The sequence below is a fragment of the Pituophis catenifer genome, unplaced genomic scaffold, assembly GCF_029215685.1.
Source record: "Pituophis catenifer annectens isolate HBS135680 unplaced genomic scaffold, rPitCat1.0.hap2 SCAF_1, whole genome shotgun sequence".
NCBI classification, from domain to species: domain Eukaryota; kingdom Metazoa; phylum Chordata; class Lepidosauria; order Squamata; family Colubridae; genus Pituophis; species Pituophis catenifer.
In genome coordinates this window covers 64,577,914-64,599,971 of record NW_027256881.1, presented here as the reverse complement: position 1 = coordinate 64,599,971, position 22,058 = coordinate 64,577,914, and the positions used below count along the sequence as shown (strand labels likewise).

The following is a 22,058-nucleotide window of genomic DNA, read 5'->3' as shown; positions in this document are numbered from 1 at the left end:
TCTTGTTAATTCTGAAGCACTTCTTCTGATGTATTAATACACAGGCACATTAATAACTCAAGTTCTATTCATTGGCTTGTACTCTAATCTAGTGGTTCTAACAGACTCAGGAGTACAGTGTTTAGATAATCTGCTGGGGAAAGAGCTGAGGAAAATCAGCAGCAGCGTGAATTGCATAACAGGCACTGTTTTCCAGCTTTAGCCAGGGTGAAGTGGGGTCAGAAAAGCAAATATTCAGGCCAAAAACATTCCATGCATTGCAGAGATCTGCTGTTAATTACATGATCATGGCAATGTTAAAGGTGTTGGTTCAGTTTTTCAAAAATGTGTTATCTTTGCCATATATTTTGCTTAATCTGTCTTTCATGAAATAGAATCCTAGAAAATGTGTAGCATCATCAGTAAAAGTCTGTTTATCTTCTCCTTTGCTCCTCCTCCCTGTATTAATTTCATTAGGGTGTGGATTAAATTATCACAAGCGATGTGCTTTTAAGATTCCAAATAACTGCAGTGGGGTAAGAAAGAGGCGGCTATCTAATGTGTCGTTACCAGGATCTGCACTTTCCATCCCAAGATCTATACAAACTGAATCTACATCCACAGAAGAGGTATTTAATTTTTTTCTTTTCAAAGAAGAATTAAAGGATTAAAAACAATTTGGTAAAATACTGTTATTACCCAAAGCACATAATCCTAATTCCTGTACACTTTAATCATAGGGAACTTTTAAGAGTGATATATTATTTAGACTTAATCTTAGCTGAGAATGGTCACTTCAAATAATCTTTTGCTTTTAAATGAATGTGTATACATGTACATTGGCATATTTTGGTTTATTGGGCATTTAGTTCACTTTTTAGTGCCTATCAAAACTGATAGTAGAAACAGTATTTTAGTAGACACACTATTCTACAGTTAGTCTCAATTTATAACCAATTGTTTAACAACTGTTCAAAGTTATGATGAAGCTGAAAAAAGTGAATTTTGATTGGTTCACAACATCCCTATGGTTAGTGACCAAAATTTGAGTGCTTGGCAATTGACATGCATTTCTGATGGATAAAATAGCTTCACTGGTTCACCTGAGTGCCATTTGCAAGCTTCCCAGCCACCTTCCAACAAGCAAAGTGAATGGGCGAAACTGAATTTGACTGCAACAAAATGGTTAACTCAAGGTGGTGAACATATCCAACACACCTTCCTCCTCGTGTTTTCCCTACAACAACCCTGTGAGATGGGTTGGGTTGAGAAAAAGTGATTGATCCAGGGTTATTCATAACCAAAGAGGGTTGAAAGGTTTTTTTGTCTTTTGTTTGCAGCGTTGCCATCCAGAACCTAGTAAAAGGATTCCTTCATGGAGTGGGCGTCCGATATGGATGGAAAAAATGGTTCTTTGCCGGGTGAAAGTCCCACATACCTTTGCTGTTCATTCTTACACTCGACCCACCATATGTCAGTACTGCAAGCGATTGCTCAAAGGCCTTTTTCGCCAAGGAATGCAGTGTAAAGGCAAGTGTTTTTTCTGCAAGTTAATGTCAACTATCAAGGCTTTAAAACTTTTTTAATTATAAAATTAAAGCTGAATAAGAAGCTTAAAATGGTATGATGTTCAAGAAACTATATCAATAAGATTACAGAAATTTTATGGAAGGCTCTGTTCCTCTTAACAATTTGCTGTTTGAATATACTGGATACAGTTGATGAATAATATTCTCTTCTGAGTTGAATCATTTGCCTGCAAGAAATTCTTTATTGGTTAGTATCACCTGCTGAAGGTTTAGACTGGGCAAAGTTACATTTTAAACATATTAGATTCAAAATTAATCCAGTGTGGCTAGTGTTATTTATTTTTTAATTAGTCTTTTTTTCTTTCTGACTTGTTTGTCTAAACTCATTGTGATCACAAAAAATATTAGTATTTTCACAAGATGAAAAAAGTTTATGATTTCAAATTCTGGTTAAAATCTAAATATGCATACAGGTGAAACTTGAAAAATTAGAATATTGTGCAAAAGTTCATTTATTTCGGTAATGCAACATATATTAAAACTAATATATGAGATAGACTCATTACATGCAAAGCGAGATAGTTCAAACCTTGATTTGTCATACTTTTGATGATTATGGCTTACAGCTCATGAAAACCCCAAATTCACAATCTCAGAAAATTAGAATATTACATGAAATCAATAAAACAAGGATTGTACATAGAACAATATCGGACCTCTGAAAAGTATAAGAATGCATATGTACTCAGTACTTGGTTTGGGCCCCCTTTGCATCAATTACTGCCTCAATGCGACGTGGCATGGATGCTATCAGCCTGTGGCACTGCTGAGGTGTTATGGAAGACCAGGATGCTTCAATAGCGGCCTTCAGCTCTTCTGCATTGTTCAGTCTCATGTCTCTCATCTTTCTCTTGGCCATGCCCCATAGATTCTCTATGGGGTTCAGGTCAGGCGAGTTTGCTGGCCAATCAAGCACAGTAATCCCATGGTCATTGAACCAGGTTTTGGTACTTTTGACAGTGTGGGCAGGTGCCAAGTCCTGCTAGAAAATGAAGTCAGCATCCCCATAAAGCTCGTCTGCGGAAGGAAGCATGAAGTGCTCCAAAATCTCCTGGTAGACGGCTGTGTTGACCCTGGACTTAATGAAACACAGTGGACCAATACCAGCAGATGACATGGCCCCCCAAATCAATACAGACTGTGGAAACTTCACATTGGACTTCAAGCATCTTGCAGTGTGTGCCTCTCCATTCTTCCTCCAGACTCTGGGTCCTTGTTTTCCAAATGAGATGCAAAAGTTGCTCTCATCAGAAAAGAGGACTTTGGACCACTGAGCAACAGACCAGTTCTTTTTTTCTTTAGCTCAGGTAAGACGCTTCTGACGTTGTTTGTTGTTCAGGAGCGGCTTGACAAGAGGAATACGACATTTGGAGCCCATGTCCAGGATCCGTCTGTGTGTGGTGGCTCTTGATGCACTGACTCCAGCCTCAGTCCATTCCTTGTGAAAGTCCCCAACACTTTTGAATGACCTTTTCCTGACAATCCTCTCCAGGCTGCGGTCATCCCTGCTGCTTGTGTACCTTTTTCTTCCACACTTTTCCCTTCCACATAACTTTCTATTAATTCTGCTTTGATACAGCACTTTGGGAACATCCAACTTCTTTTGTAATTACCTTTTGAGGCTTTCCTCCTTATGGAGGGTGTCAATGATGGTTTTCTGCACAACTGTCAGGTCAGCAGTCTTTCCTATGATTGTGATTCCTACTGAACCAAACTGAGAGACCATTTAAAGGCTCAGGAACCCTTTGCAGGTGTTATGGCTTAATTAGCTGATTAGAGTGGGACACTTTGAGCCTAGAATATTGAACCTTTTCACAATATTCTAATTTTCTGAGATTGTGAATTTGGGGTTTTCATGAGCTGTAAGCCATAATCATCAAAAGTATGACAAATCAAGGCTTGAACTATCTCGCTTTGCATGTAATGAGTCTATCTCATATATTAGTTTCACCTTTTAAATTGCATTACTGAAATAAATGAACTTTTGCACTATATTCTAATTTTTCGAGTTTCACCTGTAATGCCAATGTAAAATACACATAGCACCATGTCTGATGCTGACAAGGTAGACCGAGAATTCACAACTCACTTTCTTAATTGCAGTTTAGATATTGATAATTCAACTTCTGTGCTAGATCTTAGTTTTAAGCTATCTTCTTGGGAGTGCTCCAGCTCTCATCAGTATCATTCAGTTGGAATGGCTGAATTAAAAGAACCTTGCAATGGTAGTATTGCAACATACAGCTTTATGTGAAAATGCAGCTTTGATCCAAAGAATTATTTGAATTTTCTTATTATTTTAAAAATATGTCCTGAAAATAAATAAAAGTTACTTCCAAAAGAGGCTTCAAAGAGATTATAAAAAAATAATAAATACATAAATAAATAAAAATTTCCCCTTAATTTAGATTGCAGATTTAATTGTCATAAACGCTGTGCCTCTAAAGTACCTAAAGATTGTCTGGGAGAAGTAGTATTCAATGGAGGTAAGATATGTCTTGTAAGGTATTGCTGGAAACATAACTTTGGGTTAAGGCATGCATGCGTGGCTTTTCTTTGCACTTCTTCTCCATGTTCTGCTATTGCTATTAACTATCTAGAGACTGTCAAAACTAGCAGAGTGAAAGAATTTATTCATACAAGTTTTTGTTTGTTTGTTTTGTTTGTTTTTATTGGATTTATATACCGCCCTACTCCCGAAGGAGTCAGGGTGGTGAACAGCCACAGAATAAAACACATAAATACAAAAATTTAAAATAGAATAAAAATGAATTAAATAATTTGGCTGAGACAAATTTAAAATACCCAATAATTTAAAACAAATTAAAATTTACATTTAAAAGGGGAAAAGATTTAGGCCAGGCCAGCTTGATGAAATAAGAAAATCTTGAGCGCACGACGGAAGGTGCGCAGATCCAGGATCCTCCGTATCTCCAGGGGGAGTTCGTTCCAGATCGTAGATGCCCCCACAGAGAAGGCTCTTCCCCTAGGGGCTGCCAGTCGACATTGTTTGGTAGTCCTTGAATTATAACCGTAATGGAATCTACTCTTTATTGTCACAAATTGTGACTGTCATTAAGTGAGAAACCCATGTGATTACCTGATTTAATAACCTCTATCCCTGGTCTCCCCAGTGTGGGTACCTCAGGGGTGGGCAAGGCTCTGGGAGATCTAGTGCTGGCCCAGATCCTCCTGCCTAGTTCTCCCAACGCCTCCCTCCATGCTCTGTACTCTACTTCCTGCAGACCTTGATCTGGCTTTCCACCCCACTAGGTCCCATACCTTCCTCTCCAGCCTGCTCCCCATTGCTAATCGCACATTTACCTTCTGTACAGCAGGTATCTGGAGTTCCACATCTCATATTGGGGAAGGAGAGCAGGCTGCTCCACCCCCTGCATCCTAGCAGGAGCTCTACAATGACCATAATTTCAAAACTGGGTTGTAAGTAACTTTTGGGAGGTCCGTTTCAACTTTGAACGGTTGCTAAGTGACTGGTTGTAAGTCGAGGACTATCTGAATTACTAGAAGGAAATCAGTTGTACATAAAACATTATTTTTAGCAATGCCTGAAGTTTTAACAGGAGTTATTAGAATGAATACTTGTCTAATTCTTTTAAATTGCCCTGAAGAGGAATACTCACTACAAGTAGTCTTCAAATTATGACCAGCGACTTAGTGACTGTTTAAAGTCATTATGACTCACTCCCAAAAAGTTACTTATGGCCCGCTTTCAAAGTTATGAACCCATACGGTCTTTTGCCATTATGACTGACTACAGGGATGATGCAGCCATCTACCCATCCCATCCCATTGGGTCCTTCTATCCAAGGGAGATCAGGCCGGTTCTTGTGGGCACGAATCATCTGGAGTTTGCAAGTCTCCAGCTGCCTTTCTACCCAGAGATCAGGCCACCTGGAATTTGCAAACTCCAGCAAGCAAGGGGAGATCAGGCTTATGTAAAGCCGCTGGTGAGATCATCCATGGCTTTGGGGTGGAGTTCCATCAGTATGCTGATGACACCCAGCTGTACATCTCCACCCCAGGCCACCCCAACGATGCCCTTGAAGTGATGTCCCGGTGCCCGGAGGCCGTGCGGGCCTGGATGGGGAGAAACAGGCTCCGACTCAACCCTTCCAAAACCGAGTGGCTGTGACTTCCGGTGTCCTGATATAGCCAGCTGGCGCCATCGCTGGTTATTGGGGGCGAGTCATTGGCCCCCACGGAGAGGGCTCGCAACTTGGGCATCCTCCTGGATGCACGGCTGTCTTTAGAAGAGCATATGACGGCCGTGGCCAGGGGGGCTTTTTATCAGGTTTGCCTGATACGCCAGTTGCGTCCCTTTCTGGATCAGGACTCCCTACGCACGGTCACTCAAGCACTTGTCACCTCCCACCTGGACTACTGCAATGCTGTCTACATGGGGCTCCCCTTGGGGTGCACCTGGAGGCTCCAACTAGTCCAGAATGCGGCCGCGCGGGGGATTATGGGAGCGACGGGCCCTCCCATGTGACACCTCTCCTGCGCGAGCTGCACTGGCTCTTGGTGGTCTTCTGGGTGCGCTTCAAGGTGTTGGTGACCACCTTTAAAGCACTCCATGGCTTAGGGCCTAGATATTTACGAGACCGCCTTCTGCCACCAATTGCCTCCCACTGGCCAGTACGCTCTCACAGAGAGGGCCTTCTCAGGGTGCCGTCGGCCAAGCAATGTCGGCTGGCGACCCCCAGGGGGAGAGCCTTCTCTGTGGTGGCACCTGCCCTCTGGAACGACCTACCCCCAGAGATATGCACGATACCGGACCTCTGGACTTTTCGTCGGGCCCTTAAAGCTCACTTATTTCATCTAGCCGGGCTGGCTTGATCCCATCTTTTGGTTTTAATTTGAAATTAATTTTAACTGGGTTATTTTAAATTGTGGTCGATATTATTTAATATCTTTTAAATTGTTTTAATTTTTATATGTTGTGTTTTAATTTGGCTGTCCACTGCCCTGAGTCCTGCTGGAGAAGGGCGGTATAAAAATCAAATAAATAAAAAATAAATAAAAATATTTTACATATATACATGTATGCTCTACATTGTCCTGAAGATCAGAGTAGCAAACATTCCTCTATGAACAACAACAACAAAAAGACAAAATGCTGATTGACAACATGCTAATTCTTCTATCTTAGTAGTCACTGACTATCCTTTGCATGATTACAGAATTGCCTCCCCAAACTTAATTTCGATGTAAACATTTGTATAGAATGCTGTCTCATGTCATCTTAATTTGGTATTTCCTAAATATCATTTAGGAAACAGCTAAATTATAGTTTATATGTAGACAGCCTTTTTCCGAAGCAAATTAAAGCACTGTTATCAAATTTACTTTATGTAGCTTGATTTCTGTGGCTCTCTAAAGAGAGAATTGTTTATGTGTGTGTGTGTATTCATATGGTGTGGGAAGTGAGGACTGCTTATCCTTGGTTACCTGCTATGCTTGAGGCTATAGGAAAGCAGATTTAATTTGCATGGGCATTGAACCAGGTATAGAGGGAGTTCTGTTTTCAGATTGTCATCCTGTCTACACCCTTTCCTGGAAAGGTCTAGTCATGGTGTTGCATCAGAGGGGTGAGAGTCACCTGGCACTAGTGATGGAAACTATACTTATGCCAACTTTCCACTAATGGAGAATTGCCCTGTTTCTGGAAGTACCTACATGCACGAGATATTGTTGCAAAACAAAGCTTTGCCCCAAAGTTTCTGCTTGTTCTGTTTCTTGGCTGAGTTTTGGGGATTTTTTCAGAAGCCTAGTATATAAGGATAGATACTTAATTCAGATTGTATGAATGTGATATATTTCTTAATATATTTTGCACATATTAAATTGTAAAATTGTGAATTTAAAAATATTTTGTTGTTTTGGGAAGAAGAACCAGCTAGCCCAAGCCAAGATACCGATATGCCAATGGAGGTTGATAGCAGTGAAATGAATAGTGAAGTTGGGAGAGGATTGGATGATGTGGAGGAACCATCTCCTCCAGAAGACAAAATGTTTTTTATGGATCCAGCAGATCTTGATGGAGACAAAGATGAAGAGGCTGTAAAAACTATCAGGTTGGTGAAATCAAGGCATTGCACTTGGGATACACATATAACACACCCTTGCACATCATCCACTGCTTCCAGGTTTCTAATTCTGATATTAAAGACAATATATTGTGTAATTTACACTTTTGTTTATATGGTTTTTGATCAATAAGGAGGCTCTAAAAATAATTCATTAAGAGAAGCAATATGAAAATATTTTATTTGGTAAACCATGGAAAATGTGGCCTGAATTTATATGACAATTTTACTATGCTCATTTCAGTTCAAACTCATTCGTCATGCAAGTAAATTAATTTGGAAGAAAATGTAAGGAATCAGTTTTTACAATGAATGTATGTCTTGTTAAGTCAGGTTAAAGGAGCATAGATGCAAATCGAAAAAAAGCTTTTTGTACTCTTTATACGTGTGTACAAGTTGCAATGCAACTAATTTGCTCTAAAATTATTATTAAAAAGGTAGAGGAGCAAGTGTAGTTCATGGAACAAGACTGTACTTGGATAAATTGTTCATTTATAATTCATTACATGGCCATATAAAAGGAATATCTTGAAATTTATTCCAAATTATACAGTAGTAATATTGAAAACTAATTTTTCAGAATTACGTTGTGAAAACAAAGTTTGTAAGTTGATTTCTATAACATTCGCTAAAGTACTATCTCTTCATCTAAAATAAAAGTTCCTTTTATCTGCTGTGTGTTTTAAATCCTGTCCATGTATAAGTAGGGCTTGGCTTGAATAAACAGAACAGAATGCTCTCCTGCTGTGAATGTAGAAATGGAAGGTGACCTCTGGGTCTCATGTAGAATAGACTTTATAGTGCTTGTTTTGCCATGCAAAGGAAAGTTGAATGCAAGAGAATTATTTTCATTTATTCAGGAGTTTTGCCTTTTTACTGCATTTTTGAATTTAGTGTAAATCCTTTAATTTGACTAGAAAATTTTGTAATCTAGTTTATATCCCTTTTTGGGAATAAAAACGGTACTTAACTCCTGTTTTTATCCTAGCAAGATATTTGAACTGTTTTGATCATATAATGCAAAGATGTCCAATATTGGAAATAGAAAAGAGGTCTTCAGGTCATGGGGAAGCTTGTCCAGATTGCACAAAGTAGCCTAAGAGATTGCTTGTACACTCAGTCCAAGCAAATGGCTGATGAAGTAGATGCAATGAATGATCAGAGAGAGGCTTCCAGCCCAACATGCTAGGTAGCAGACTATAGAAGATCATTATTTAGGCATCAGTGGTGCCTGCTGCACCGCTGGGATGATAAATGATTGTGCAATTTATTCTTTTTCAACAGCCCATCCACAAGCAATAACATTCCATTAATGAGAGTTGTACAGTCGGTTAAACACACAAAGAGGAAGAGCAGTACAATGGTAAAAGAAGGATGGATGGTTCACTACACAAGTCGAGACAACCTGGTAAGTAATTTAGCTCTCTTCTTGGTGAAAAACTTTGATTTCCAAGTGCAGGACATTTTGTATTCCATTCAAGAAATGGAACTATTTAGCTGCTTTCCTACAGAAAGATAAAACTGAAAGGCAAGATGGAAAAATACAATATTACAAATGGAGACCAATGTGGATCTCCCCATCAAATTCTGTGAATAAGATAAGGTGATGACACAGAAAAGTTTTGTATTTAATCATCTCTTTTGAGGCATGGTGGCTCAGTGGCTTAATGACAGTGGAGATTGTTTTTGCTCTGGCAGTTTGATTCCTAGCACTGTGTTGTGGGTAAGCTCCCGTCATTTGCCTCAGGTTCTGCCCATCTAGCAGTTTGAAAGCATGTTATAGCAAGTAGATGAATAGGTACTACTTCAGTGGGAAGATGAGCCAGTGCTTTGTGCAGATGGTCAGAACCCTGCTGCTGCGGAACTTTTCCTGATGCAATGCCTGTTTGTCAGGTGACTTTGGCAGAAGGAGAAGGCTCTGGATGATGCTCCTAGATGCTGTTTGTATTTCTTTCTAGTGTGAAACTAACTCATCCCCTGAGGTGCATCTTGGAAAGCATATGAGCGTGAATGGAACGGGCAGTCTTATGCAGCAAATAATTACTCTGTATTAGCATTATAGTCTCCTGGCTAATGTGACATCACCATACACTAAATAAATAATAATCTTGAGGCATATAATGGCTTTCTTGTATTACATAAAGACTTTTGCAAAGCATTGTGACCATGATGCAGATACCTAATTCTGTTGCCTTGGATTAAGAATTGGGTTTAGCTCCTTGTGCCAGAAAATGGCATAGCCAATATAAGGAAATTGTTTAAATTCTGTGTTCATTTAATAATTATTTTCTACAGCAGTTTCAGAATGTTTAAGAATGTTTCATTTAGGAATGTTGTAACACAGATGATAATTTTTGATAAAAAGATCCAAACACAGGCAGGATTATTGAAACCTTTGAAATTGGTTCAAGTAAATAGTGTCTATATATAGTTTATATGCTGCATATATAAATGTACATAAAGTATATATTTAGCTGCTAAGAGTTTGATTTTAAGATGGGCAGCTATACAAAAGAAATGAAACGTTGCTTCCTAAACAGTAATTGTACTTTGTTGCAGAGAAAAAGGCATTACTGGAGATTAGACAGTAAAAGTCTTACGCTATTTCAAAATGAATCTGGGACAAAATATTACAAGGTAAAAGATTATCCAAATCTCATCTCCTCTTTAAAATGCTATTTGCCTATTATCATTTCATTTTATTTGCTTTCTGCTAGATGATGTATGATTTAAAACTGTTAATATGTCATTGATGTATTTATAATGAGATGTGGTTTTATAGTTTTTCTCTGGTGAACTACTTTCTGTTGTGATTGTGCATTACATATTATAATTTATATAGTTATAATCTGATAGAAAGAAATGAGGAAATACGGGCAGTTCTTGACTTACAACAGTCTGTTTAGTGAGCGTTCAAGCTTACAACGGCACTGAAAAAAGTGACATGACCATTTTCACACTTACGGCTGTTGCAGGATCCCTGTGGTCATGTATCAAAATACAAATGCTTGGCAACTGACTCATATTTATGATGGTTGCAGTGTCTGGGGTCATGTGATCACCTTTTGCAACTTTACGACAAACAACATTAACTCGACAACCATGTTACTAATTTAACAACTGCAGTGATTCACTTAACTGTGGCAAGAAAGTTGTAAATACATACAGCTAGTCCTAGACTTGTTATCATTTCTTTAATGATTGTTTGAAATTACGATGGCATTGAAAAGATGACTTCTGACTAGTCCTCATACTTATGACTGTTGCAGCATCCCCACAGTCACATAATCAGAATTTGAGCATTTGGCAACCAGCATGTATTTACAATAATTGCAGCATCTAAGATCAGATAATCTTTATTGTCATTTTTTAGTGTGGGTACGCTGGCACGTATTAAAAATAAAATTCTGTTGCCTGCTCTCAAAAGTGTACCCATACATAGCACACATATATATCTATATCTATCTATATCTATATCTATATCTATATCTATATCTATATCTATATCTATATCTATATCTATATCTATATATCTATATATCTATATATACACATACATACGCACACACACACACACACACACACACACACACACACACACACACATATACATACACATATGTATATACCTGCGCCCTAACATAATACTGTATGGAATAAAACTGGCTGAATCTGGATGTTCTGGATACTATGAAGCCTCTTCTTAGAAGTTAACAAGGAAAACAGGTTGTGAAGAGGATGTGTAGTATACCAGACAATCCTGCGTACCCTGCTCAAGCAATTCTTATACTGTATGCTATGTCCTGAATAGAAGGGAATGAACTGCCAATAATCTTTTCTGCCATCCTCACCACTCTCTGCACTGCCTTCCTGTCTGAAACAGTAAAGCTTCCAAATCAGACTGTAACGCAGTATGACAGGATGATCCCGATTGTCCCTCTATAGAAAGTGGTAAGGACAGGGGAAGGAAAATGTACTTTTCTCATATGATGCAGAAAATGCAGCCGCTACTATGTCCACTTCACCAGTGTTTCGCTATTGAGCGACCAAGCCAGCTTACTCATTAGCTGCACACCTAGAAATTTGATGCTCCTAACCATCTACACAGGTGAATCATTTATACACAACATTCATGGGTCAACAGCGGACTTAGGATGCAGCCCTGAGGAGAACCTGCGCTCAAGAAAATGGTGTTAGAAATATTAGTCCCAACTTGCACATACTGGGGCCTGTCAATAAGTAAATCAAGAATCCAGTTTTACAAAGGAGTATTAAACCCTAAGAGGCCCAGTTTGTCTATTAGATGCTGAGGAACGATTGTATTAAATGCTGAACTGAAGTGGACAAACAGCATTCGCACATCAGTTTCTTTCCTCTACGTGCGCCAAGGTCAGATGGAGAACAGAAGAAATAGTATCTTCTGTGGAGTGATTTGGACAATAAGCAAACTGAAGTGAGTCAAATGCTGGAGGGAGGCTAGATACAATAATGTCCTTTATTAGCCTTTCAAAACATTTCATAATGAATGGATGTAAGTGCAACGTTAAGATTCGTAATTGTAGGCTTTTTTTGGCACTGGCAAAATAATGGCTGTCTTAAAACACGATGGGACCACTGCCTGCTACAATGAAAGATTGAAAATATCTGTAAGAACACAAGACAACTCATCCGCACATTCCCTAAGAACATGCCCGGGGATAGTATCTGGGCCTGCTGCCTTCTGAATGTTAACTTTCTGCAATGTCCTCCGGACTGAGGTAACATCAAAGCTAAGCACTTGCTCGTTAGAATGGGGCACAGCTTTCTTTGCAGGGGTGCTATTTGATGCCTCGAATCTTCCAAAAAATGAATTCAGCTCGTTTAAAAAGTCTGTGTCACCATTGCATCTCAATGGAGCCACTTTATAATCTGTAATGGCCTGGATCTTTGCCACATACATATGCCTGGAGTTCATTGGGTCCTGAAAAAAGTTCTCAACTTTCTGACAATGGGCTTGCTTTGCTCTTTTTATGGCACTTTTCAAATTAGCTCTGGCTGTTCTAAGTTCCAACTTAGATTTTGCCAGATTTAAAAGTTCCAGCATATCTCCAGATTTCAGCATCATGAGAATCTTATATGTCAACCATAGTTTTTCATTAGCCCTCACAACAATGTTTTTAAGGACACAGACATCCTCAATGCACTTTTGAATATATGCAGACACAGTGTGGCATACTCCTCTAAGTATGTTGGTTATATGTTGCCGCTTCTTTAAACATGCTCCAATCTCTGCACTGTAATGTAATTTTGTAATGCTTCTATTGCTCCCTCTGTCCAAACCCTCATCTGCTTCACTGCAGGTTTCTCTGAGTATTAAGGGTTTATATGCTGGAACAAGCAGCACTGAGACATGGTCAGAAGAGCCTAGGTGAGGACGGAGAATAGCTTTGAATGCATTCTTAATGTTAGAATATGTTAGAATCTGACAATTTTTTCAGTGCCATTGTAATTTTGAATGGTCACTAAACATATTGTGGTAAGTTGAGGACTACTTGTAATAGATCAGATGTTACTGAATAATTTGCTAAATAATTAAAATATCTTGTACTATAGTGTAACCTCAAAAGTGAAAAATAATTTCAATATATAGCTCAGGGTTAAGCAAACTGGCACACTTGATGCTGGGAACTTCAAAGGTAATTAAACTTTACAGGCTGCATAAGAGAATTTCAAAAGGCCATTCACCGGATATATTAATCTAGGGAAAAAATACCATTTAGATTTTTAACAAGACATAACTTCATTGGTTTGGCTTCCTGAGATGTTTGAGGCTTCCTTGGAAGTATGAATAAGGAACTGGAATAAGTGTACTTACTGAAATGTTCTTAGCTGAGTGCATTAATATTTACCTTTTCTCAGTGCAGTCAGTTGTACTGTTGCGTATTCTTACAAAGAGGTCTCCCTGTTAGAGTTTTAATATTCTATATTTTCTGCAGGAGATTCCACTTTCTGAAATTCTTCAGGTGACTCAGCCACGGGATTTCTCAAATATGGTGCAAGGCAGCAATCCTCACTGTTTTGAAATAATAACTGACACAATGATATACTTCGTTGGAGAGAACAATGGCAGCAGTCACCATAGCCCTGTTTTGGCTGCTACTGGAGTTGGATTGGATGTCGCCCAGAGCTGGGAGAAAGCTATTCGTCAGGCTTTAATGCCAGTCACACCTGAGACCAGCACTTGCATTACTACAGGACAAGGAAAAGATCACAGTAAGGGCTGAAAAAGGCTTCATGATGATCTGCTAAATGACAAAGTACTGTCTTTAATATTGTGGGTCTCTTTCCTAGTATGCAAAACTTAATTAATGGCATTGTTTTATATGTAGTAGTTTGAGTTACATCACAAGTACCAACCAATTTATTACCCTTTTTTAAAAAGTACATTCTTAAGGCATTCAGTAAGAAGCAATACTTTGAGAAGAAGTGTTTAGTGGCTCTTTTGCACAATATGGAACAATTTACCATGACTGTCATCTAAACTTTATCCTGAAAAGATGCTGCTTGGCATTGCTTTCTTCCTAGTTTCAATTTATCTCACCAAGAGCTATAAAAGCTTCAGTTCATATTTCATATATTTAGATTCATAATTTAAATTAGATTGGCAATTTTTACCATAAGGCATCAGATAACTTAATTATTGTCCTACCAATAGTGTCCTAGCAATGACTTGATAATTTTACATGTAATTACTACAGTCTTCATTCAAACATGAAACTTTATGGAACACCATGTGAGTAATATCATGTTTAAAAGAGGGATTATATGTTTTTTCATTGCAGAAGAATTATGTGTCAGCATTTCTGTTTCAAATTGCCAGATCCAAGAAAATGTGGTAAGTTAACAAAATAAAAACAAAACATATTCTTCTAATCATTCAGTATTAATTGCCCCTTGATGGATATTTTATATTGAAATCAAGGATGTTGGAAATGTAAAGGAGCAAGTTGTTCACTTTTTTAAAATAGCCTAACATGCTATTTATTAAAAAAAAGATTGTTATGCATTTTAATAACAAAAACATACAATGAGAAATTTTGTATATGTACATTTCCTCAAGTGCAATTTGCATGAATTGGATTAAATATACAAGTATTCAAACTTCAGATATCAAAAGCAATATGTTATTGCATGCTTGAGCAGGTCTTTTACAATAATTCATCTTCAGAATCTCTGACACAGCTCTTCTCTCTTTTAACTGTGTGACATGTATCTGACATTCAAATTTCTGCTATGGTGTCATTTTATCAAGTGAGTGAACCTAATATTTGCTTTCTTCTGTCTATATCTTTTTCATAGGATATAAGTTCAGTGTATCAGATCTTTGCTGATGAGGTACTTGGTTCTGGTCAATTTGGAATTGTGTATGGAGGTAAGTTTGAATAAATATTACAGCACGTGAAATATTTTGTCTGTACGGTTGATATATAAAACAGACTTGCTCCTTCTTATTAATGGAAATATATGGTTATAGAAGTAATGTACTAATGGTGCAAGATTAATGATGTGTGATATACAGGATAGCAAAGATAGAAATTCAGTTCCAACTGTCTAAAAAATGATGGGAAAATGCTGGAGAGCTTCTGCCAGTGACTTTAGGCTCCTTTTTCCCCAATCTGGAACTTTAAAATCATTAAGACCATATTTCCCAAAATTGGGAATTGAAGTTTTAACACTTATGAGGGCCACAGGTTGAAGAAGGCAGTTGTATATTTCACAAACTATTTGGGCATAATATAAAACAGTTTCTTTAACATGATATCTTTTCATGGTTTCATTTTAGTAGATTCCACATTACAACTCATTTCTGATGCCATAAAACAGGTCTTTTTCATAAATTTAGTAAACTGATTCTTTGGCAGCTCTGCTAATCCCTAAAGTGCTACTTTTGTTCTTAGAAATATATATCTGATCATGAGTTTTATTTCCATATAATTAGCGGTGTCTTGTATAGTTGCCTTTTACTGGAGTGATAAAGTATCTCTCATCTACATTAAAATATTTAAGGAAGCTACTGTTTCTGCTGTCAATTGTCTTTCATAGCTTGTGTACCCTAGTTTGTTATAGATCCAGCAGTATTGAATAAGGAACTTCAGATGAGGTCTGGGCCTCTAAAATAGTAGCTGTATAAGTTACTTGATATCACTTTGTTTAACGTTTTCTGCGCCTACTGTGAATATTTTGTATACTCAATAGAATAATTAGGTATTATAATGTTATAACAGGCATTTCTTTGTTCATAGATCCCAATATCCTATAGAATTGTATATAAAGCAGTTATTGAAAACTTAGACCAATGTGAAAAGTACATTTGAAAATGAATAAAGTGCCTTTCCATTTAGCTAAAATACATTTGTTAAATGGGATATATACCCGTATTTATAAAATAGTATACTAGTATATCTTCCAAAATGTTGGACTTCTACAGTTGGACTAAGAGAAACATTTTAAATATTGTCTTCTCAACTTTAATTTCTATGGAGATTCTCAGTCATCCAGGTCATGGTTGTCCCAATTCCCTCTTTTGTCCCTCTTTTTTTTCAAGAGGCAACTGGACTTTCTATTTTTTCTTTGAAGACATTGAAGAAGAGCTGAAGAAGCTTCTTGGATGAGAAGCGAAACGTCTTCAAAGAAAAACCAGAAAGTCCAGTTGCTCCTTGAAAAAAAAAAAGCACCTTTGGGATCTCAATTTGAATATGTAAGAGTTTGTGATGCATATAACAGCCTTAAGCAGAAAGTTCAGGAACAGTTTTTACATTATATGGACACTCCATAGGCCACACAGGCATGTCTAGCCCTATTTTTGTATCTCCTGCCCCTGAATTCCTGGGATAGTGCTGCTGATATTTGGAATCAAAAGAATAATTTTTGGTTTAATGATTTCCAAGTCTTTCATTCTTTTTTAGTACAATTTTACCAGAGATGTGTTAAGTTTCTGGAAGTTTAACAAGTCTATTTAATGACAATTTAAACCTGTGTAATGAAAAGAATTGTGGGTGCTTCAATACTGGAGATTTTAAAGAAGAAATCAAACAACCACATACAGGGTTTCCTGCTTGAGCAAGGGGATTGGACTAGAAGATCTCCAAGGTCCCTTCCAACATTGTTATTCTGTTAAATCCATTAAATACATCAACACTGCCTCTTTGTGCAAGACTACCTGAGAGACTTCCCCTTTCTCTTTGTATTTGTGCAGGTAAACATAGAAAGACTGGAAGGGATGTGGCAATTAAAGTCATTGATAAAATGAGATTCCCTACAAAACAAGAAAGCCAGCTCCGCAACGAAGTGGCTATTTTGCAGGTACAAAAATGATGTAAAACTGCATCACAGTGTGTTTTTTTTAAATTAGAAATTGTGAGTGTATAATAAGCATCTATGTTGAGGTGCAATTTCTTGTGGCTTTTTTTTTTTTGGTGTATTTCTTTATTCCTGTTAGATTACCTTTTGACCTGCTAAACAAAGGAACCATTGTCCTAAGTATTACAAAGGATTGCCTGAGTGCTTTTGAAATAGTAAAGCATAGAATGGTTTTCTTTTGTCTGAATACTATCTGTAATGAATCCTTCCTGAGTTTATTCATTTGATATTTTGTCTGAGTCAGCACTATATATTTCCTTAGAATTTGCATCACCCTGGGATTGTAAACCTGGAATGTATGTTTGAAACTCCTGAAAGGGTTTTTGTTGTGATGGAAAAACTTCATGGTGATATGTTAGAAATGATTCTTTCCAGTGAGAAAAGTCGGCTTCCAGAAAGAATCACCAAGTTCATGGTCACTCAGGTGAGTCTTTTGTTTTCAATTGTATGTTCTCTTCCCTAGTGAGAGAACCTTCTCTATTGTGGCCTGTCTTTGGGGAAAGTCCAAGAATGATGGGTATACAGGTAGACCTTAGAAACAGTTCTTAGTGACTTAGAAACAGTTCATTTAATGACCATTCAAAGTTACAATGACAATTTTTCACACTTAATGAACATTGTAGCATCCCCATGATGCTACATGATCAAAATTCAGATGCTTGGGAACTAACTTGCATGTATGACCCCCATAGTGTCCAGGGGTCATGATCACCTTTGGCAACCTTCTGACAAGCAAAGTCAATGGGGAAGCCAGATTTACTTAACAACTGTGTGACTAACAACTATAGTGATTCACTTAACAGCTGTAGCAAGAAAGGTCGTAAAATGGGGCAAAATTCACTTAACAACTGCCTCACTTAGCAAGAAAAAAATTGGGCTCAATTATGGTCATAAGTTGAGGACTACATATATACTCTCTTTGAGTGGCCTTAAAGATATGATTACTCCTGACTGTTTTTTAAAAAAATGATGCCAGGTTTTAGTTTGCAATCATACCATTGCTGTTTTCAATACTTTGTGTTGCTTATATAATCACTTTATTTGCTTTAGGCTAAAAATGTTTATTTTTTAAAATTGAATCAAGGAAGCTTTAATTTGAAAAGATGTATGCAAATATAACAATAATTCTGTTGTATATGAGGAAAACATTATCTAAAGCATAGTAAAGAGACGATCTTATACTTAGCAAACTTCATTCTTGATTTAAAAAGCATATCTTATCTTTATACAGCATTTGCTGAATATTAAATGCATATAGCGTGTTTTAGACAAATATATGTGAAACAAAGTCACTTTACTTCCAAGAAAAATTACAGTGTGTGCAGGTAATTCTAATTGGGGATTAATATCCTAATATTGTATTCATTGTGTACTTAATAGGAATGGTAAGAGATTGAGATTTCATGCCATTATGAAGAAATAATTCACCTATCAGTTACATTTGGAAGTAGCTGAATGTAACTGGCTGAATAATAATGCTGTCTCTTTGGGAAACTGGATTAGAGCCCATCCCCTCAATTCTTTTTTTTTTTAATTGAAGGGTAGAATTCTAGAAGTATTCCAACAAAAGAGTGCATTTGCTTTAAGACAAATATTGAATTGAAGCATAGTCTCCTGGACTTGTAATGTCTGTTGGATTCTTGGTACAGAACTGATTTTGAAAATACTGTTTCCCTTTTTTTAAAGATACTTGTTGCTTTGAGGAACTTACATTTCAAAAATATAGTGCACTGTGATTTAAAGCCTGAAAATGTACTATTAGCATCAGCAGAACCATTTCCTCAGGTGGGTAAAGAAATAAGTATTCTTTGTATAGCTGACTGTTGTGGAAGAGGAAATCTAGAATAAGATTTAACCTCTTTTCTTAAACTTTCTCTTTTTTTTAATGATTGACAAAATTATTATTTACAGCTAGAATATTTTTTCCTCTAATTTAGCTATATTTGATTTGGGGAAAAAAGTTACATTATAGTACTTTTCCTGGACTAATGTGCTCATCCTCCAATAGAATTGGAAAAAAAAAATAGAGTTAATTTAGAGTTATACTTAATAAAGTATAACTAATGCAAAGAAACTGTTATAACTTGCTAACTATATTGACCGTATTTCATGTTTGTAAACACTCCATACACCCTATCTGATTTTTTAAAATCAGCCATGATAGTTTGTTTTTAAGCTAACTGCATAGTAACTTAAGTAAAGAATATTTGTTTTACAGGTAAAGCTGTGTGATTTTGGTTTTGCACGCATTATTGGGGAAAAATCTTTTAGGAGGTCTGTAGTAGGAACTCCAGCTTATCTTGCCCCAGAAGTACTTAGGAGTAAAGGCTACAATAGATCGCTGGATATGTGGTCTGTGGGTGTCATCATCTATGTGAGCTTAAGTGGCACATTTCCATTTAATGAAGATGAAGACATAAATGATCAGATTCAAAATGCAGCATTTATGTATCCACCAAATCCTTGGAAGGAAATATCTAATGAAGGTAAATATCATTAGAAAACTTATATTTCATGTTTTCTGCATATTAGTAAAATCTATGGCATTTAATTGGAATATGGCAATTACATGACAGTAAATTAGATGAGTCAGTGACTACTATTTGGGAAGCATTCGGAATCATTTTCCTGTGACTTGAGTAAAAGGAAAATAAAGCTTTTATTCTAAAATAGTAAGCTGCCCACTTAATGAGTTAAAGCCTGATGTGTACTGTAATTAATAGGACTTTTCTTGAACTTCTTAAAACTTCTCAAGCTTTGCTATTATGAGGCAGCATATTCTGGGCTTTGCCAGCTACAGAAAAGGAAGGAGATTTAATTACTGATGAAGCTCCATACTGTAGTCTGCTCCCTGTGAAAAAAATGTTTTTTAATTACAGTGTGTTTAAGTAGATGTAATATATCTATTTTCAAAGCTACTCTTCAAGAGCATTCAGAACAGTGGTGGGTTGCTACCGGTTTGCCCCAGATCGGGCGAACCGGTAGCGGTGGCGGCAGGAGGCTCCGCCCACCTACCCAGATGTCACACACGCGGTCATGAGCAAACCAGTAGCGACGGGATTTGCAAACCGCTACTGATTCAGAAGCTTCAAATGGTGCAGAGTATGGCAGTGAGAGCTTTGGGGCTTCTAGAATGGCCCATATTACACTCCTGTTCCGCAAGCTGCACTGCCTACTGGTTTGCTTTGGGGTGCAATTCAAGGTGTTGATTATTACCATTTGTTGTGGCCCGCCAGCGGCCTGCGTGGATCGTGGCTGATCCCGACGAGGCTGGTGTGGTGTCGCGCTAGCAACCGGCACAGCCGGCGCTCGCGTTGGACAACGAGGAGGCTGAAGAGGATGTGGTGCCAGAGGCAGAGACTCAGCCAGGGCCTTCAGAACCTCCAGAGACTCCTTCAAGTGGAGATAGCGAAGTGGAGGAGCCTCTCCTCAAGGCTCGAGCATGCAGGGCTGCCAAAAGGCAGGAGTGGCTACTCAGGAGGAGGAGGTTTCCTCGAGAGTAAGGCTTGAGGATAATTGGCCACTCCCTTAGCCTATTTAAGTCACACACCGTTAGTAAGTTTTTTGCTAGAAACAACTTGTAATTATCGTCACAGCATTTTTGGAAAAGTCTTATCGTATCTTGCTTTCTGGGCTGGTTGCCAACCTTTGGTTTATTCTTGCTACTTTATAAATTTGATAAGGACTGTTGGTGTGTGTCAATATCCTCGTGAATCCGGAGCTGGGGTAGAACACCATTAAAGCCTTACATGGCATGGGTTCAGGTTAGTTGAGGAACCATCTCACCCCAATGGGACAGACTCACCCCATCCATGTGGACAGAAGAGGTATGCTGTGGATCCTGTCGGTCAAGAATTGCAGCTGGCAAGATCCAGGATCCCCTTCTTTGCCATGGCACTGCCATTGGAAGATCTTGCCCTTCCTAACCTTCCATAAGTCCCCCAAAACCTGGTTCTGGCAGTTGGCCTGGGTTCCCAATGGAGGAATGTCACACTGAAGATTGATTCCACCTCCCCCCTGCACACCCTGCTCCCTCTCCTACCATCTTTTAATTATAATTTTATATTCTTTGAGTATGCATGGTTTTACTGCTTTTAATGCTGTAAGCTGCCCAGAGTTGCCATGTGGTGAGATGAGTGGCAAATTTAATAAATAAGCCTAAAACACTAATACTAAACATATATTTCCTCAAAAGCTTTTTTGGTTTGTAGACTTATAACGTACTATATTTCTCTGTTTTGAGTATGCTATATTGCTATTAGGCACATTTAATTCTGATGCTGTGTATGAATTGGCTTCTTGGTTCTTCTTTTTTTAGTTCAACTGCATACTTTTTACAGACTTTAATGATAGAAACTTGAAGGGGGTGCTGAAACCCCTAAAGCTTGTATGGAATGCCTGCAATGAAAATTAGGAAATAGACAAAGCATCAAATAAGTAATTAGAGGATTTCTACTTTTAAGAAACAGTCTAACTTGGTTTCAAATTAAAGAATCTTGGTGTTTATTTAGAGGTAGATGACCTCCTTTATGATTGTCAATTTTTTTTTAAAAAAATTGTTATTTGTATCACTAAATAACTTTTAACTCTTCCTCCAGAATAAATGTATCCATATATATGAATGTGAGATGGGTGTGGGGAATAGATAGAATGATGGAAAATGATGAAATATTTACCCTGATTGCTTTATTTGCTTCCTCAGCTACTGATTTAATAAATAATTTGCTTCAAGTGAAGATGAGAAAACGTTACAGTGTTGACAAATCACTCAGTCATCCTTGGTTACAGGTAGAGTTACATACCATACTAATATGAATCATATCTGACAAGTCTGCAATGAACTGAGGCCTTGAAAATATTTAAGAATGTTAGTCAGTTCAAACTTTCTATCATCTTCCCTGTCCCATTTTTTGGAGGTATTATTCTGCCTTTTTAACAGGTTGTGTTCAATTATCAATAATACTCATGTATTTATGTATTACTA

The 22,058-nt window shown here is 37.6% G+C and overlaps 1 protein-coding gene across 4 annotated transcripts in view; it reads left to right on the top strand.

The window, feature by feature from the left end:
- PRKD3 (protein kinase D3) overlaps positions 1-22,058 on the top strand; it is a 48,048-nt gene that overhangs the window by 22,683 nt on the left and 3,307 nt on the right. For 3 of the 4 annotated variants that reach the window (XR_011599744.1, XM_070932523.1, XM_070932521.1), the window contains 14 exons: positions 457-608; positions 1,320-1,509; positions 3,977-4,054; positions 7,477-7,663; positions 8,960-9,083; positions 10,235-10,312; positions 13,651-13,927; positions 14,497-14,549; positions 15,014-15,086; positions 16,911-17,017; positions 17,337-17,498; positions 18,761-18,859; positions 19,293-19,560; positions 21,777-21,862. Coding sequence is in view for 3 of the 4 variants with exons in the window: in XM_070932523.1 (XP_070788624.1) it covers positions 457-608; positions 1,320-1,509; positions 3,977-4,054; positions 7,477-7,663; positions 8,960-9,083; positions 10,235-10,312; positions 13,651-13,927; positions 14,497-14,549; positions 15,014-15,086; positions 16,911-17,017; positions 17,337-17,498; positions 18,761-18,859; positions 19,293-19,560; positions 21,777-21,862 (1,934 nt within the window). In the remaining variant the exon portion in view is untranslated. The remainder of the gene's footprint in view (positions 1-456; positions 609-1,319; positions 1,510-3,976; positions 4,055-7,476; positions 7,664-8,959; positions 9,084-10,234; positions 10,313-13,650; positions 13,928-14,496; positions 14,550-15,013; positions 15,087-16,910; positions 17,018-17,336; positions 17,499-18,760; positions 18,860-19,292; positions 19,561-21,776; positions 21,863-22,058) is intronic. The other variant, XM_070932522.1, reaches the window with a different exon arrangement.